Source organism: Oreochromis aureus, linkage group 18 (genome assembly GCF_013358895.1).
Source record: "Oreochromis aureus strain Israel breed Guangdong linkage group 18, ZZ_aureus, whole genome shotgun sequence".
NCBI classification, from domain to species: Eukaryota; Metazoa; Chordata; class Actinopteri; order Cichliformes; family Cichlidae; genus Oreochromis; species Oreochromis aureus.
Genome location: NC_052959.1, coordinates 28308830 through 28328576, shown reverse-complemented (window position 1 = coordinate 28328576; position 19747 = coordinate 28308830). Strand labels below are relative to the sequence as shown.

Below are 19747 nucleotides of genomic sequence, written 5' to 3'. Positions count from 1 at the left end.
AATTCCACCAGAACTTAAAACAAGACTGGACGAACCCATCTCTCAGCTAGAAGTTTCCTTGGCTATAGCTTCAATGCAATCTGGCAAGTGTCCAGGTCCGGATGGCTTTCCGTCAGAATTTTCAAACACTTCTCTTCATTACTGTCCACGCAGCTTAGTGCAACCCTTACGGACTCTATCAAACAAGGATCTCTTCCTCAATCATTCTATGAAGCCTGTATTACACTTATTGCAAAGAAAGGAAAAGATCCGTTGGAATGTGCCTCCTATAGACCCATTTCTCTATTGAACACAGATGCTAAAATATTAGCCAAGATACTTGCCCGTAGACTAGAAATGGTTCTTCCAAAAATTATTTCAAAAGACCAGACAGGCTTCATTAAAGGTCGTCATTCATATTTTAACATAAGGAGGCTATTTAACATAGTTTACTCCAGCTCTACAGACTCTGATGAATGTGTAGTCTCGCTTGACGCTGAAAAGGCCTTTGATCGAGTTGAGTTCGATTATCTCTTTGCAGTCCTTGATAGATTTGGCTTTGGAGCGAAATTTACTGTGGATTAAATTACTCTATTCTCAACCATCTGCTACAATAAGAACTAACCTTCAATTGTCAAAACCTTTCAAACTCCACAGAGGCACACGCCAGGGATGTCCTCTCAGCCCCTGCTGTTTGATCTGGCCATAGAACCCCTTGCCATTGCGTTCCGCAGTTGCGAAGGGGTACACGGCATTTGGAGAAACAATACAGAACACAAGGTCTCGCTCTATGCAGATGATCTCCTGCTTTTTATTTCTAAGCCCTTAGCCTCACTGCCATCTGCATTGAATCTGCTCAGTCAGTTTGGTCAGATCTCAGGGTATAAACTGAACCTTAATAAAAGTGAGCTCTTCCGCTAAGTAGCAAAGCAAGTATGTCAGACTTCACCTGCTTGCCCTTCAGAGTTGAAAGGAAAAGATTTACATATTTGGGAATCACAGTGACAAAAAAATATAAAACCTTTTCACAGAAAATGTCAGTGCATTGCTGAACCAAGTGAAGCGGTCCCTCACCCTCTGGACGCCACTCTCTATGTCTCTGGTAGGACGTATCAATTCAATTAAAATGACCATTTTACCCAAATTTTATACCTTTTCAGGCCCTACCCATTTTCATTCCCAATACTTTTTTCAATGAGCTGGACTCTGTCATCTCATCTTATCTATGGCAGGAGTAAACGCCCAAGGCTTAATAAGATGCATCTCCAAAATCTAAAATTGAGGGTGGGTTTGCACTTCCCAACTTTCGTTTTTATTATTGGGCTGCTAACATACGATGTTTGGTGTTTTGGTATTTTACCACAATCGGAGTGGTTGTCCTGACTGGGTGACTATGGAATTGCATAGTGACAACAGTATATTCTTACCAGCTGCACTTTGTTCTCCACTCTCATCCTCGTCATTCAACTCCATTCCCAACCCTGTAGTGGTGCACTCATTAAAAATATGGGGCCAGTTTAGGAAATACTTTAAACTTTGTGACTTCTCCTTCTCAGCCCCATTGCATCTAACCATCTCTTTAAACCTTCTGTCCAGGATGGTGGGTTTATGGTGGCACAGGAGTGGAATAACTTGCTTTAAGGACCTATTCATAGCCAACAAACTAGCATCATTTGAACAACTTGCTAATAAATATAGTCTTCCACCATCACACTTTTTTAGATACTTGCAAGTCAGGCACTTTATTTGTTCCCAGACTTCAAGCTCAAGCCCTCCACCAGAGCCTACACTATTAGAAACTATCCTACAACTCAATCCAACCAATAGAGGATGATTTCCTTGCTTTACAATAAAATGTTAAATTTGGCACATACCTCTTCATCCAAGCTCAAGACACTGTGGGAAGGAGACCTAAACATGTCAATCTCTGACGAAACATGGGCTTCTATACTTAGACATGTCAACACAACATCATTATGTGCCCGCCACTGTTTAATCCAGTTTAAAGTGGTGCATAGAGCCCATTTCTCAAAATCCAGATTATCCCGTATCTATCCTGAAATCACTCCATATTGTGACAGATGCAAAACTGCTGAAGCCTCACTGGTCCACATGTACTGGTCTTGTCCCAATCTCATTCAGTTCTGGTCGGACGTTTTCATACCCTGTCCAGGATTTTCAGTGTGACGCTGGCCCCTGGCCCCTTCTCGCTCTGTTTGGCATCAGTGAGAATGAGGTGCTTCTACCGGCCTCTAAAAACAGGCACTATCATTCTGTTCCCTGTTGGCCAGGAGGGCAATCCTACTGAGGTGGCGGGACGCTGCCCTCCCACTCACAAACAGTGGTTATATGACCTCATGGCCTGTCTAAAACTGGAAAAGATAAGACACTCACTTCAGAACTCCACTGGGAAATTTCAAAACATGTGGGGACCCTTCCTTGATGATTTTCAAAACCTATAAGAATTTTTCAGCAAATTCTCTTAAGTCAGGTGTGGAAATACAGTGTGCAGGTCTAGGGCAGTGACCTGGGTGGGAATGAATGGGATTATTTTGCAGGGATTATGTTACTTTGGGATACATATGTTTATATTTTTCTTTTTTTCTCTTTCTTTCCCTTTTTTTTTCCTTTCCTTTTATTTCACAGCTGAAGATACATTTCTGAATTCATTTTAAAGCCTAAATGTACTTCTTAACCCTAATGTACAGATCATCTGTAACCCTTCTTTTTCTTTTCTGTTTATATGTATAATATATATGTTGATGTTTGTGTATAAAGGAAAACCTCTTAATAAAAAGACATTGTTTAAAATATTCCTCAACGTATTTAAGTTATTTGATTTAGAAGCTGGATTTAGGATCTCAGTGGCATACTTTGATCTTCCACCTACACGAGCCGTGTTCTTTGTGTTCTCTCTAAATATTCAGTAGACTTATTGTTGCTTGTAATGTGACACTAAAACTTGAATAATTAAACTTTTGTTGTTCTGTGGCAGATGTAACGAAGGACGTATTGGGCGTGAATGTGAGTGCAGCAAAGACGAAGTCCGGTCAGACGACCTGGATGCCAACTGCAGAAAACCCAACAGTACAGATATCTGTAGCAACAATGGCGAGTGCCTCTGTGGCACCTGCGAATGCAAGAAGCGGGAGAATCCCGCAGAAGTCTACAGTGGCAAGTACTGTGAGTGTGACAACTTCAACTGCGACCGATCTGGCAACTTGCTCTGTGGAGGTAAGTGTTACAGAAGTAAACTCATTCGAAAATATGATTGATTTAACTCCGCACTGAATGCGTTTGATGCCTGTGCTCCATTAGGACATGGACGCTGTGAATGCAGGAAGTGCATCTGTGACGCTAACTACACAGGCAATGCCTGTGAATGTTCCCTGGATGAATCCACCTGCCTTGCCAAGAACGGGCAGCTCTGTAATGGCCGCGGTAAATGTGAGTGTGGAATCTGCAGATGCGAAGACCCCAAATTCCAGGGTCCGACATGTGAGGTCTGTCCGACCTGCCCCGGTGTCTGCACTGAGCACAAGTGAGTGTGAAGCTTTCATCTGTGGTTGGAGAAACAACATTTAGAAATCTCAAAATGTAAAGTCTGTTTTAACATGTAAGCTTAGAAGTTGTATGCCAAACTGAGTCATGTGATTTGTGATTAAATTCTAGTTAAAAGCCAAAAGATTAATCCTTGGCTTTTAACTAGAATTTCATAACAAATCATCTCAGAGACTAATGACTATGAATTATTATAAAACTTATTTGATACACATTACAAAACAATTCAAGGAACACTTAAAAAAAAAACACATCAGGCAGTTTACAGGACGCCAACAAGATTCTGCCTGGGTCCTTGTCACTGGGAGCCTTTGGGTGTGGAGTTTCATGTTTTCCCTGTAATTTCGTGAAATCTTTCAGGTACCTGCGTTTCCTCCCAGAGACATGCTTGTGATTCTAAATTAGATGATGTGCTCGCAGTGCGTAGGATAAGCCTATGACAAAATAAACTCTGTGGAAGAAATGCTGTTAGTTTTAGTTCATGTCTGTAGTTTTAGACTTTGTCAATAGAGAGGCCTTTATGTTTAAGCCGGGCATGTCTGTATGACTGAGACTCTCACAAAATAAATGCCTTTTAATTCCTGTTCTGAACTGACACTAAACATTTTCAGCAGTTTAAAAAAAAAAATTAACAAACTCACTGTGGAAATTAACCCAAAGTACATTAAATCAAACAAAATGTAAAACTAAGAGTTAAAATTAAGAGTTGTCACTGTATTAAAATGATCACATCATCCTTTATCTAAACAGTTAGATTTTCACTCTTTTTTTCAAGTGTGGCAGTTCAGACTAGGTCACTGTTTTCCAGCATGGCGGTTATAATGTCTGGCGTCTTGAATATAAACACTGTGGTGAATAAACCACGCTGTGCTTCCACAGAGATTGTGTGCAGTGCAGAGCATTTGGGGATGGCGAGAAGAAGGAGATGTGCCAAAAGGAGTGCAGCTACTTCAACCTAATAAAGGTGAAGGAGCGTAAAGATCTACCTCAGCCCACAGACCAGAGCTTCCCCCTGACCCACTGCAAAGAGAAGGATGCCAACGACTGCTGGTTCTACTACACCTACGCCATCACCAAGAATTCCACCAAGGAAGTCTTTGTGGTAGAGAAACTGGGTACGGTCGACCCTGAGCTGATTTTGTCAGATTATCCTTTTATTTGCTTCCTGTTTATTGTTACAAAAGCAGATGCTTAGACAGTTTAATATTTCTACTCTTGGGTCTCTTTCATGTCATTGAGACTGGATTATTCATAATATGCTTATATAGGTTATCGCTTCTGTGCTATATGTAAGCACAGAAGCTTGCTTTTAGACTTGGAATATAATCTCCAGCAATATCCAAATATATCATACCCAAGGGAAAGAAAATGAGATGACAAATCTTCCCTACTTTTAAGAAAACAAGAAAATAGCCATTAATTTCACTGATTACTTATTTTCTATTTATGATAATTACGTTTTTGTTCTTTATATGAGTAACAGTTTTCATTGGGTCTCTTTGCTTTCCATTTCCGTTAGACTGCCCGTCAGGACCTGACATCATCCCCATCGTGGCAGGTGTGGTAGCGGGCATTGTGCTCATCGGCCTCGCACTACTGCTCATCTGGAAACTGCTCATGATCATCCACGACCGCCGAGAGTTCGCCAAGTTTGAGAAGGAAAAGATGAACGCCAAATGGGACACGGTGAGTTAGTAGAACCGGATCATCCACAGCACTAAATCACAGAGCCGTTCACTCGGGTTTAGGCTTTAAAAACATTTACCGTGCTGAAAGAGCTAGAGTTATTTAAGCCATTGTGTCACAGTCCGCGGGTTAAATTTGGTATAGAAGGAGGCTGCTTGTTTTAGATGGTGAGTGTTATAAGATGCAGATCATTTTAGACTGGGACTTATGCAAAACTACTCCAGTAGAGCTAGCAGAGCTTGAAATGAGCAAAATGAGTCCACTTTAAACTGTAAGTGTTAAACAAAAAGATGAGTGGAACTTCCTCCAGAATTGTGCATGTGACAAAGCTCTCTAGGCAAATATGTGAAGTAATCATGAGGATATGCCTCTTGCTGTGTGGCCTGTACTCAGTCCTCAATGAACCCCAGCTCTATGCAGTTGTGTTTGGTCTCTATTCACTGAGGGCAGGGAGTGGCCTTTTCTCTGCTGCTGGTGCTGCCACTCGCCGTCCACATGCTACAACTGCATGACCATAAAAGGCAACGGAGCAGAGCGAGGAAGCCTGCAGAATGACCACTGATGGAAAGCTCAGCAGCAGCTGCTGCTCGGTGTGAGGCAGTTACAGCAGCAGTGTTTACAATTTGAAGGGAAAAAGCAGAACACAAATCACAGTCAGCGTTGGTGGAAGATGACTCTAAATACTATTATTTACCATATTACAGACACACAGTAGATGGCTTTGAATTTCTTCTGATAAACATGTCATGAAGTGGACTGTGTTACAGTCAGTAGTTTTTTTGTGTGTGTGTGTGTGTGTGTGTGTGTGTGTGTGTGTGTGTGTGTGTGTGTGTGTGTGTGTGTGTGTGTGTGTGTGTGTGTTTTTTTTTTTTAATGGTATTCAAGTCTGTTCTTCATAGTTTCAACAAACCTTTTTAAAGAAAATGGGTTTTAATATTTTATTTTATTATCAAATGTTTTGGCAACACAAATGGAACCTATAAGGAAGAAGAATAAATATAAAAACAGTTTTAAAGAAAGTAGGAAACATAAACTATTGAGCAGCACTAATGACTGATAGTAATAGTTATAATAACGATAATTAGTTATTACAATGTATTGCCTTCTTAGACTGTTTTCTATCCTTTCCAGTGCTTTTCCTGATTCTCTCCATTTTTTTCTTCAGTTTTTTTTCCATTCATCTTCCCTTCTTTTTCTTCTTGTTAGCAAGGGAACCCCATATACAAGAGTCCTATTAACCAGTTCCACAATCCCAGCTATGGGAATAAAGCCGCTGCCCTTTAGGTCAAAGTTTGTATTGCCCCTTCTTGCATGAGTGCAGCAATGAAAAAAGGTTTGGTGACCGCATGTTGTGAATTTATATGCATGTCTAACCATAAATTTATATCCTGGACACATTGAAAAGCAGGTTTATTTTCACATTTGGTGATAACTTTATTAAGGTGTATCTCTGTGTTAAAACATTCTCCTACAAACATATAAAAAAGCAGCTGCATCATCTACAAACATGCAAAGCTTATAACAGCACAGCACGTTTTCACATGTGAAAACAAAAACCGGAACCTCTCCCCTGCTACAACACCCTGGACAGATCGCCACTTTGTTGCAGAGCTAACATGACAGCTCACTTTTTACATATACCATCAATTGACCTAACCACATGCATGCCTTTGTGTTGTGGGATGAAGCTGGAGTACCCCACATGGACACATGGAGAACCCCTGAGCAGATTTGAACCCAAGATCTTCTTGCTGTGATGTGACGGTACTAACCACCGCCCATCATGCTGCCCCCCCCCCCCAAAAAAAAAATCCAGGGAAAATGGAGTTTGCATTGTCAGCTGCTTTTAGGACAGATGAAAAAATAAAAATAAAGCTGTCAGGAACTAGCTCAGAGTTCAGACAAGAGGGAAAGCACAGTTTAATTAAAAAAGCAGGACATTTTCTTCAATTAAATTAAACCTACTAAAAAGTTAAAAAAAGAAAAAAAAGATACTGTCATTATTTTGAGTGTGTGGACCTGCTTGCTAGGGAAAAGAAAGAGGTTCAAATATCAATTTGTAAGCAGCTGGCACACAAACACAAAAAGGTTCTACGCATGTTTCCCCTGTTCTGTTGAGTGCTGTGTCTCATTATTGCATTTACTGTGTTTGCAACGGTTTACTCACTTGCCTTTCTCTTTTCTTTGCATTTCTCAGGGTGAGAATCCGATCTACAAAAGTGCCGTAACAACTGTCATCAATCCAAAGTACGAGGGCAAATGATGGAGCTTTGCCTACCTCGTGACAACACTGTATGGAAAAGAAAATGGGAGGGGCGGGTTTTATAATGTTCACTGTTTTTGTTTGTCTGTTTGTTTGTTGTTGTAGCCACCAAATAATAGCATTGCATTTTGTGTTTCTGTTCTATTAACTTTTGATCTTCTATGCATCATCTGTAATTTGTACAGTATGTATAAACATGTGGTTTTTACGTTTTGGTTTTGTTGAGAGAATTTTTTTTTTTTTTTTTTTTAAATAGAAGCCATCAGTGTTTCAATGAGGGTTTGAAATGAATGTTGATAATGGACAGTAAAAGGAAGGGTTTCTTTCCAAATTATCGTGCATGCATACAGTGCAGAGTAGGAGGCAATCAGTGTTTCAGAAACAGGCATACAAAAGTTTTACTGTGTCTTTAATCATTTTCAATGAGTGGGCGTCTCTTTGGATCGAGCCCTTCAGATGTAGTGCCGGGTTTGGCAGCAGCGGGGTGTGTACAGGAAGTGTTTTTTTTGTTTAGGTTTTTTTTTCTTTTTCTTTTCTTTTTGTGTTCTGTGTAAAGCCATACATGTATTCACAGAACAGAGCTGGAGATGATGGTATGTTTGTTTTCAAAGTGACCTAATCCATCTGAACAATCATTTTTATTAAATGTGTCTTTGTGGAGAAAAGTTTTTCTTGGGTTGCCTTGCCTGATGAAGGGCAGCGGTGTACAGTAGTCTTACTGTTCAGCTCCAGGTTTTACTTGCTTAATTTAAAGCCAACTCAGGTCCTTTTGTTCTTCTCAGCAATGCCAAATACACACAATTCTGCCTTATTTGCTGACTAAATTTGCTTATATTGTTTTTATTTGTACAATGTGAATGGTGGACAAGTGTCCTGTTTTACATCTGAGTTACTACACCTAACTCTTTCAGAGGTGCCTCGATCAAACGTGCTTAATTAAAAAGAAATGGGGATGATGGAAAAAAGAGGATTAACAAGAGAACTTTTGAAAGGCTACGCCTGTCATCGATGTTTAAGTGCCTTTTTTGATTTCTCCATCACATTCACAATTGCGATTCTGCTTTCTGGAATTATTTATTGAATAAACCCCTAAAAAAATTTACCCACGTTGTTAAGTGTCATTGTGTATTTGCTGAAGATTTGATGCAGTGGAAACTTACATCATGACGTTAAAAATGACAAGATGACGCTCCAATGAGGAGTGTGGATGGTTTTGTTTACAGGCATAACAACAAGACTGTAGGTATAGTAGCGGGTAGTGTTCTTATTTTATTTGTTTACATTATGAAATTATCAAGCATTTAAATGTTTTATCTCGCTTAATACAAAAAATAATTGAAGTACTATATTGTAATATAAGTTAAAGTAATACAATTAATGCATACAGTATGCGTGATTAAACAGCCCTGCTTTTACAGTAATGTAAGAGAAAAATGGGGGGGGACAGAATATAAGAGAGATAAACATGTTTGGCCATTTTTTTTCCTGCTGCATGAGGGTTGCTATTGTTTCATTTCATGATTTTTTTTTGAATACCATATCTGTCTCTGAAAAGGTGTCTGGTATCAAAGAAAAAAAGGGAGAAAAATCCCATGTTTTTTTTTTTTGTTTTATGTTCTCTGTATTCAAAGATATTCAGAATGTATGAAAACAACTCTAAAAAGAAACTCAAGAGACCTGTTGAAATCATTGTTTTCCTTTACAAAAAATTCAAAAGAAAATAGTAAGAATAGCATAGCTCAATAAAATACATGAATGCATTAGCAAAATAGTTCAATAATTTAAAAAAAAGTAGGAAAAATATGGATTCGAATAAAAGGAGTTCAGTGAGTAAAACTAAATAAATAAGACTGATAAAATCAATTTAAAATGTAATAATCTAAAAACCTCAGTCATACAGAATATAAATATTTTTTACTATTCTAAGTTTAGCATATTTTTCATTTTTTTGTATATAGCTTTTATTTACTTTCATTTTATACATTTATTTATTTATTTTAGCATGTAAATCAGCTACAAGCTAACGCTCGTCGTGACGTCGCCAGCCAATCACGTTGCACTCCAGCCCCGTGGAGCGTGACGCCTTCAGTCGAGGGCTCTCCACAGGTGATTGGTGGCCTCGGCGGGCCAATCAGATCGCGTCGTTTACAGCAAAGTTGTTAACCCCCAACAGTAGCACTTTGGTTTCCACCTCTCTAGTTTCAGCCAGCTTTACATCGACATGGAGTTTTCAGCAGCCAAAATAAGCCGTTTTTTGGTGGATATACACCGGACAGTGGCTCTGCCTGCCCGGACACCGGAGGACCGACCGGCTTTTATTATGAAGCCAACTAGAAGAAGTAGCTGTGGCTAACGTCAGTGGTAGTTGGGTTCCTCTGTGGCTAGCTGCGTCGTGTTGCCTGTCGTTTTTTTTTTAAACTTCTGACTTGCAGAAATATTGCCCATCTATTTATAAATCCCTGACGTGTGACCGATGGTCGACTTGGTGAGTATTTTTCTGCAATGTTTTTAACTTGAATCGATGGTCGCCTGGAAAAAAAGGCCCATCGTGATTAGTGTTTTCTGGCATCAGATGATTTCATACACGCAATCAAATTCCTGGCTGGTCAGCTGGATGCGATTCAACACTAAAACCACAAGTTTCTAATCACTTTGCCACCTCCCGAAGCTAGGAGACCGTGATATGGATCGATATGTTCGGATGAAACGTTTATTGTTTTTATAAAACAAAAAAAAATCTAATACTCTAGTTGTTACAGTTAGGTGGAAAAATAAGATGTCGGAAATCTGATCTGGGTTATTTGAGGGGGGTAAGAGAACACGAGCAAAAGGTGGCTTCCTCATTGAGAGGCTGCAGGTAATTTTTTTTAATATGATTTCTTCTCTGGAATTTCCATCATCATCGTTGGAAATGTAGCACTGGGGGATCATAGGCTTTAGGGTGTGTGGCTGAACAGTGCCAGGCAGCTCCTGTGGTCTGCTAGGGAACTGCTTGGCCCTGGCCTGCATGGGTCTGGATCATAGCCTTATGCCCCACTCCACTGTATTATCTAACCTACAGTAGCTCCTTTCATAAAACATCCAGCCAGAGGAAGACCTCTGACCGTCCAGGCCTGCTTGGCCGGATGAAGCTTAAATGGGAACTGCCTCATGGTGACTAGTTGTGCTGTCATTATTAGTTAATAATTAGTAATAAAGGCCTGCTTGGGATAAAAACTGTATTGGGGTTGCTTCATCTTTTGCATTAGACGGGATGTAAATCAGACGAGGACAATACTTCTCATGTTTTCCTGTGATTATGTGAACTTTTTGTGGGACAAACCCCACCCACATGGCACTTCTGTGTTGTGTGCTGACCCAAAGTATGTGAGGTATGAAAGTAATGTATTTAGTTTGAGGTCGTCTCTTTTGTATTTTTTTAGATGTTTTAGAAGTATAAATCTCAAGGTCACAAGCGTAACTTACTAAAATATGTCATTCAAGCTCTTGTCATTTTTGCATAACCACAGGGCACTTGCGGCCTTGTCCTCAGAATGCCTTTGCTCAAGGTTTCTGGAAATTAAAGAAGATTTCAAGGCATTATTCTCCAATACAGCTTAATATGGGCTTGGCTGATTTGGAAAACATCCAGCAGCTGTTATAATAACTGCATTACACAGACTTTATTCATTTCAAAACCTAAAAACATGCACATGTCCCACTAGCCATATTTTAGTCATAACCTCATGACACTGGCAGGCAGCATAAAAGGTGAAATATCTAAGAGAAGGAAACTATCGAGCGTTGTAATATTACTGACACTGCATTTACAATTTATACCAAATAAACTGCTTATAAGAAACTTTAAGAAATCATTAAATAAGGTATAAAAGTACTGACAAATGCTAGTAACTTTTACAGTTTTTTATCTTAAATGTAGCCTGCCATTTTTTTTTTCCAAGTAAAATCTTGTAGAAGGTGGTTTCATGTGTCACAGCAGGAGTCAATGACTACAGTAATGCTGTGCCTCTTAATATAAATGAATTGGGCTCCTGTGTGTGTATGTTTGCGTACAGCAGGGAGATCGGTTACAGTCAAAACAGTAAAAAACACACTTCATCACGGTACAAGGCTTTACTGTGAATCCCAGATAGTTACCATTTGATAAATAAAACTGAATTTCCTTTTAGGTAGGCACCAAAATATGCTTTGTAAATCTGATCTATTTCCCATGACTCTTGTTTTAGACATAAATGTCAGAGTTGTTCTCTCTAAAGTTGCTTTTTAGCCTTCGCTAGTAAAGATGGGATTCACCAGACATCCCACAATATCATATTATCACAATACTTTGTTAATTAATATAACATGAATATTCTATGATGTGCAGAGTATTGCACTAACATATATTATGATTTATCACCTTTTTTTCCCAAGTGCAAACTATGTCCTCAAAGTTAATGTTCTATCCAAAGATAAGGTTATCTCACTTCAATAATTTATGTATTTTTTTTTTTTTTTTTTGCTCCAAATGAAATTGTCAACCATACCAACACTGTAACCAAAACCTACCATAAATGTTACCATATGATGGAATGGGGTCAGGGCAATCGGTTTCTGATAATACAGCAATTTCCAGGTATAAATCATTGAAAACCGCATAGTTTTGCTGTCCATCTAGACAAAAAATCACATTTAACTATTAACTTTGTGCTAAGCAGCCTTCCTCTTCTATAAGAGTCAAGTTCCCTCGAATTGTGACTCAGACCGATGACAACATGCTGTCAATTTGTCTACATTTATAGATTGCATAGCAATTATTTGCAAACCTTTGACAATGTTTTAGAGAGTGGTTGCAGTCAGTCCAAGTCAGACTGCAACTGTTTGCAGAAAGATTTCCTCCTCTTAGGCGAGATGGAGAGACATGCAAGTCCAACATGTAGATTCATCACTGGTTAGGGATCCTCTTAATCTAAACAAACACTTATATTAAAACACTTATTGTCTGTCTGCTGACACTTTACTGCGCATTAAAGGTAAGTACCTTACCTACTTACCTTCATAAAATGTCAGCCTGCTGCTAACACTGGATGATGCCACATGTAGTAGACGTTGAAATGTTTCACTGGATAAACAGAAGTGCTTAGATTCAAAGGTGGAGGATGCCGTGACACTCCTGAGGCCTTTTGTTTACAAAGCAAGCTTTAGGGTTAATGATGTTTTAAGAGTTACAAAGGTGATTCATTGCTTAACAGTGTAGATCACCATGGTAACATATACTGCAGACTTAACCAGCTCCGAAGCAGGCTAAATTTGAGATTAGAGATTAACAGATTTGAATTCACCAGCTACTGATCAGTCAGTTCTCCAGAAAACAGAATTATTATTCCTGGAAATCCCTTGGACATGTGTGTGTGGATAATAAGAGGTTCTAAGGTGTCTGAAGGTTTTTTCTTTTCCTGATGAGCATTCTTAAAGAAACTTATTTCCTGGTTTTTCCTTTTGGCTAAAAACCCTTTTATAACAATTTCAGTTTTGTTTTTTGTTTTTTTGTTTTTTTTCCCAGTCTAACTGGCCAAAGTGGTTAAAGTACTTTGACATTCATGCTTTTCCTCACACACGTACCCAAACATGTAGTGGACTCGCCTTCAGCTGTGTTACTTTCAGCCTGTATTTTGTGTTTCAACCTCTCTATATTTATTCTAATATCGTAGTGTTATCTAACTTTATAAAATCAGGCACACTGCTGCCAGCAAACCCGTCCATGTTTAATAAATCAAATACTCCCAACACTGACTCTTTCACATGAACACGCTCACAGCTATGTTGTGAAACCCTGGTTTAACTTATCGAGACGATAACCCCCTTTGTGGGACTCCAAGTGGACTTTTAAATCAGATTGTGTTAAACAATCTTGGAGAATGTGAGAATGCCAACTTTTGAGAACAAAGGTGAAATGCAGAACTGCAGTAGCTACACAGGGATAAAGTTGATGAGCCATGCCATGAAGGTATGGAAAGGAGTGGTTGAAGAGAGGTGGGAATGTGTGCAGTAGGAGTGATGGATGGGTTCAGGGATTGCCTCTGAACCTCTTCTGTCTTGAACTGGTGATGGACAGATGAGGTCAGTCAGGAGTCTCACAGACAGTATTGTGATCTGTGGTGAGAATAGGTGCCTGTAAGAGGTGGAGGTATGCTCTGGAGAGAAGAGGAATGAAAGTCGGTTGGAACAAGGGCTGCCACAAACGATTATTTTGATAGTTGACTAGTCACTGATTATTTTTGCTATTAGTCGACTAATCAGATCATGCATCCATTGTAAGTAAAACATACAGCTTCTACTATCTTCAGCTAGCTTCCACTATCATTAGCTTACAGCTTGTTTAAGGTATGTGCTAACTAAAATTAAAGACAAGATGGTAGTTTATTAAACTTTTATTGAAATTTGCAGATTGTCTCGGTGGAGTTAAATAGACTCAGCCATCTGCTCCTTGCTATCTAAAATATAACAGGACACTCGAGTTAATTCTGGACCATCTCACACTTCTGTTTAATCAGTTTTCTGTTTGATGTTTATTCAGCTGTGTGAAAACTATAACTTTAATCTCAGCCAAACCGATTTACTCAGGAACAAATAAAACACTGAAAAAAGCCAAACAATAACATTTTTAAGTTATCTAAGTGACTTATAAATCATGTTTAACCTGAGTAGTGAAAGACCGCGGGGGTCTGAAAACGATGTGCCAGGAGTTTGCTGTTCTCGCCAGATCTAGTGAGCTTTGACCTCCCGGTCAGCTCATCTCCGAAAAGGTTGGAGCACTTTTGCAAATATGTTACGTCTTGATAAATTGAGCAGCTATTTGAAGTTTCCTCTGCTACATTCTCACCTGAAAATATCTTAAAAGTTTATTTTTTGACCCAGAAAGAGTAATATTAAAACCAAGTAGCTCCAGCCATTGTTGGAAACTGGAATTGGCTGGGCCATGAATTCTGGGATAGGTTGGGCCACGAAGGATACACCCAACCCATCCTTCAAATCTGTGGAAAAGGAGGACGCATTTGTCGGCCGCATTTGGAGGAGTCTTCGAATTTGGACAGCCTTTGTCGCGTCGCTGTCACGTAATCGGCCTAGAAACGCGGCCTCCGAAGGATGCGGCCCCAGAATTTGGACACAGCTACGATACCGGAGACTGCTGCTGCTTCTTCTTCTTCTTCTTTGGTGTTCAACAGCAGCTGGCATCCTTGTACATGCATTGCTGCCATCTTCTGTTTCAGTCCGTTATTACTCTCTTAAATCCTACTACTTATTCCTGCATCTTTCATGATCTTACGAAGCTTTAAAAGACGCATCGACTATTAAATTAGTCGCCGATGATTTTGATAGTCGACATAATCATGACTAGGCGACTAATCGTGGCAGCCCTAGTTGGAACATGACAGAATAGATGTGTGAATGAGAGGGAGATGGGTGTAACAGTGACGATGCAACTAGCAGAGGTACTTGAAGGTAGATGAATTGAAATACTTGGGATTGACCATCCAAAGCAAGAGACAGTGCACAAGAGAGGTGAAGAAGAGAGTGCAGGCACAATGTAGTGGATTTGGAAGAAGCGTGACAGTAAGAGTGAAAGGGAAGGTTTACAAGATGGTAGCAAGACCTACTGTGATCTATGGTTTGGAGACGGTGGCACTGACAAAAAGAGAGGAAGCCGAGCTGGAAATTGCAGAGTTGAAGTTGCTAAAGTTCTTGTTTAGAGTGACCAGACTTTGGCTACGTTCACACTGCAGGTCTTAATGCTCAATTCCGATTTTTTTGATCAAATTTTGTCTGGTTGTTCACACTACAAATAAAATGTTCACGGCCCTCAAATCGGCCCGCATGCGCAAAAGAAGACGTCACACACAACGCGCTCTGTTTACGGAAGTAAAAATGGCGGCCACAGAGCTAGTAGGTGTTGTTGCAGCAGTCTATCAATTTCTGCACAGTCGTAACCGACAGAATTTTGACAAATTAATTGGAGAAAGAAGGACACTGAGAAAAAAAGAGAGCCCGTGCTTTAACAATGGCCGCCGTGCTTTCTCGTTTGTCTTCTCCGGCGCTAATAATTGGCGTCTGTCTTGTGTCAGTGACATAAAAGACGGATTTAATGCGACATGACCGTTCAAACAGCAGTCGCTTTCTAAAACATCAGATATGTATCGGATTCAGTACCACATACGAAAGTGACCCGGGTCGGATTTGAAAATATCGGATTTGTGCTGTTCAAACTGTCATACCATGATCGGATATGGGTCGCATAGGGTCAAAAAAGTCAGATTTGATGCGCTTTCACCTGCAGTGTGAATGTAGCCTTAGAGAGGCAAGTCTGAGGTGGTTTAGACGTGTACAGAGAAGGGATAGTAGATATATCAGACAAAGGATGATGAATATGGAGCTGCAGATGCTGCATTTTGTGTGCTGTTGGGCAAGAATGTGCGAGTAATCAACAAATATGAAGCAGATCTTCCTGTTGGAAAATGTTCAATAAAAGTGCCATTTCAGTTTAAAAACCCTTGTTGTGCACAAATAAACTCCTTTTGGTACATTTGAGTGCCTTTGTGTGTTACCCATGAACACAGCCAAGTGTAGTTGTTGAATGGCCAGACCAGGAGGCCCTTCTGACAATTACAAACAGGTGGTGGATTTTGTTTTTGCTCCACCCAGACCACCAGGATCTAAACCTCCTTTTAAACTACATGTGAAAAACTCATCAAGCCTGAGGTTTTTGACTAAATGTCCCTGCTGTTGTTGTCAATTTGCTTGCAGGTCCTCATGGCACCATCTAAGGATTTGATGATGAAAAGAAAACCTCAGTTCCCCTGGGTGGACCCTGGCTAAGCAACATGTAACCACCATCAACAGGTAACAATGTTAAATGAATGTTGTAGGTGTTTGGCTTTGGTGTGAGTTTTTTTTTTTTTTTTTTTTTTTTTTTAAATTTGTTTATTTGTTTCTATTTTTGGTGGGGGGGGGGGTTCACTTGGGTAGCATACTCAAGCCATACCTTTGTGCTAGTCGTACCCTGAAAGCATCATAACTTCAGCCTGCTGGGATAAGCATTGTCACTTTTAAGCTTTTAACCTATACATATAAAAATATATGCACTCAAAGCCCTGCACACAGTTTGTGATGCACTCCCAGAGAAATGGCAGGCAGTGAGTGCCAACATGCATGCTGGTGATTTGAACCTTTGCCTGTCAGACCAGAAGAGGGCAGCGTTGTGTTCACATGGTGAGGCCTATCACCTGGAATAAACATTTCTTTCTTTTCTTTTTTTTTTTTTTAATGATGGGCTGTGGTCAGATCAGAGTGATAAGTTTCAGTGGATCAGGGTTGTTCTTTCTGTGTTGTTCAAAGGGACGGCTGTCTCTACCCTGTGGTATTTAAGGCGTTGACTGTAGTTATTTTTAAGATTTTTGTGCCTCCTGTATTGTTTATCAAAGCATTAAATACACTATAGTGTAAGACTTCCAATGTATAGTAGTAATTAGTAGTATTTTTATTTATTTTCATATATGACAAAGGTTTGAGTGGAAAAAATACAATTAAATTACACTGTCAGTCCTTGCCAATAAATGCAGGGCTGTTGATCAGATCAGATTGATAAGCTGTAGTGAATCACTGTAGTTGTTTCAGCTCTGTTAACAGTTATCTGTTAGCTGCATTGGCCTGCAGTTAGTCTGTCTTTAATTTTGTTAACCAAAGCATAAAATACACTGCAGTAAGACAGCTTGTATGTCCCACAGTTGGGAAATTCACTTTATTACAACAGCAAAATTAAAAGGAAGAAAATATAGAAGCAGCAATAAAATAACCCATGACAATAATACTGCACAATAGAGAAAATCTACACCATGCAATATTAATTTAAATACCTTTTTCAAATTAATTTTATTTAAAAACTTTGTTTACAATTTGTTTAAAAAGTTTTTTAAGTGTTTTTTTTTTCAAAAGTAGAAATTATTCATCGAAATTTTGTGTTCCATAGTTTATATATTATATACATTTTTAAATAGGGGTGTCTTTTTTTATTTGTTGTGCAAAATACAGTTGACAGTGTTTTTTGTTGTTGTTGTTGTTGTTTTGTTTTTTTTATTTTTTTTTACCGTAGTCCTGTTATTCCAGTAGTCCCACTTTTTATTTAAGTTTTTAAAATCGCATTTTTATTTTCTTTCAATTACTATTTTTAAAGGGAGTATAGAACACCTTTACTTTTGTCATTTAATTTATTTATTTGAAATTTTATTTCGTTTTAGTTTACGATATACATTTCGGCCATTCCCGGTCCTTATTTCAATAATTTATGTGTATGTGTGGAAAAGGAGTTAGTTTGCAAGAAATGCCCCCTTCCCCCTACCCCCGCAACGCGCAAGCGCTCGGGACCGTGTGGGAATGGTCGGTCCACGAACTGGGGGTTGGACCGCTCCGAGCGAAACAGAGCAAACGAGTTTTAAATGTCCGCCATGTTGTCCATGGCGCACTGAACCAACGGTAGGGAGCGGAGCGTCGGAAAAAAACAGTCCGAGAGAGAGCGACCAAGATCCGGGCCTTCCCCCGGCTCCGTTGGCGACGCCCTAAATACAAGCTACAACCATTCGAACGTTAGAATAGAGACTAACCGCACAGAAACATCCATGAAAGCTCCACTCGGTACCGTTGTGAATATTAGGAGATCGGATAGATTTATATTGCACCTCGAATTGTGAAAAATGAGTAAATTGTCGTTTCGGGCACGGGCGCTGGACGCTTCCAAGCCACTACCCGTCTTCCGTTGTGAGGATTTACCCGACCTACACGAATATGCATCAATTAACCGGGCAGTGCCGCAGATGCCGACGGGGATGGAGAAAGAAGAGGAATCGGTATGCTTTAACCGTTTGAAAATATGAATTTATACGTTTTGTTTCATTTTTACGTGATCACAGGCGTCCCTCTTTTTTTCTGCGCAAGCTTTCACAAAATGGCCGCCAGTTTTCTCAGGAGAAACACGACGGTTTTGTGCCGCAAACGGCTCATATACGGGGCTAAGACGGATTTTTGGGCAAAGCGGGGATGCTTTGTGTCGTTATTGGAAAAAATTGTCCGGTTTGACCGGCGTATTTGTGCGTGAGGTGATTTTCTGAGTACAAAGGAGTCATGTGACCTGAGCGATTCCGACATTTTGTCTCGTCTGTCAGGACGGGGCCTTGTGTTGGCGTAATTGCAGCGGACCAGGGCAAGGGGGAGCTAGTGATTTCAGATTATGTGGCATCTTTGCTACCAGCAGTCAGAAATGTCAACAAGGCGGCCATGCATTGGAGAAAACACGGCGGTGTTCGTCTTGCATTTACTTGATGTAAATGTTTGCTTGCTGTTTTCCTGCACAGAGCCTTATGTGTCATGAATGCAGCTGCTGGTGCCACATTTTTATGATGATTTCTCCATACGGCGAGCCCGGCTCGTTTATTAGTATGGAAGCTGTGGGTTTGTTATTATATGTTGTTGCAATTAAGTTATTGCATGTGCAGCAGTCACACAGGTAAATAACTTATTGTCACTCTAACCAAGAAGATGCTTCTCTGTAATATGTTAATGCTGTCAATTTTCCAGAGGCGCTGTCACCGGCATCTCTCATTGCAATGTGGTGATATTCAGTTGTGCATAGAAGGAATATTTAAACATCAAAATAAACCAGAAAAGATCGTTTAAATTGCCTAAAAGTGCTTGGGTTTATATGTTTAATTAAAATTTTTTGTGTTTCCTGTTACTCCACAGGAAAGCCACTGTGGGATGAGCATCTCTCTGGTTAACGTACATTGATAGTTGACTATCCATATAAGAACATTATTACTTTTCAAAACTCATGAAAGCTTGCAGATAATTGTTAGAGAAACTTATCTTTCTAGTTTGATGTCCCTGCAAGTAACTTGACAAATTCTGCTTCCTGCTGCATCCCACAGGGCTGTTGTGATTATTTCAAAAATAGGGTGGGGGTGTTTGTAAAGCACATGCACCCTGTGGGATTTCTTTTTCCTGTTCTTCGCTTTTTATGTAATTTACTATACAGCAGTCTGACACAGCAGTGCCCTCATCCTGGGAGTATTAAACAATATATCTGCTTCTCTGAGGAGTCTGCTGTACAGCTTACCCAGCAGTCTTTCTGATGTTTAAATATAAGGTTGAGTACACGAGGGGGATATCTCTACAGGGATCTGTGTTGGATACTTTTTTCCCTAAATTATTCAAGCAAAGTGTGTTGCAGCC

At 39.7% G+C, this 19747-nt stretch overlaps 2 protein-coding genes across 3 annotated transcripts in view; both read left to right on the top strand.

The window, feature by feature from the left end:
• LOC116331628 (integrin beta-1-like) overlaps window positions 1-8591 on the top strand; it is a 34508-nt gene extending 25917 nt beyond the window's left edge. The window contains exons 12-16 of the mRNA XM_031754367.2: window positions 2975-3213; window positions 3298-3520; window positions 4420-4655; window positions 5060-5226; window positions 7424-8591. Coding sequence (XP_031610227.2) covers window positions 2975-3213; window positions 3298-3520; window positions 4420-4655; window positions 5060-5226; window positions 7424-7489 — 931 coding nt within the window. The 3' untranslated portion in view covers window positions 7490-8591. The remainder of the gene's footprint in view (window positions 1-2974; window positions 3214-3297; window positions 3521-4419; window positions 4656-5059; window positions 5227-7423) is intronic.
• A 1061-nt stretch (window positions 8592-9652) lies between these two features.
• Window positions 9653-19747, top strand: part of LOC116331644 (enhancer of polycomb homolog 1-like) — a 34681-nt gene continuing 24586 nt past the window's right edge. The window contains exons 1-2 of one of the 2 annotated variants that reach the window (XM_031754396.2): window positions 9653-9974; window positions 16271-16366. Coding sequence is in view for 1 of the 2 variants with exons in the window: in XM_031754395.2 (XP_031610255.2) it covers window positions 18214-18366 (153 nt within the window). In the remaining variant the exon portion in view is untranslated. Of the gene's footprint in view, window positions 9975-16270; window positions 16367-17880; window positions 18367-19747 lie in introns of those variants that run through there. The other variant, XM_031754395.2, reaches the window with a different exon arrangement.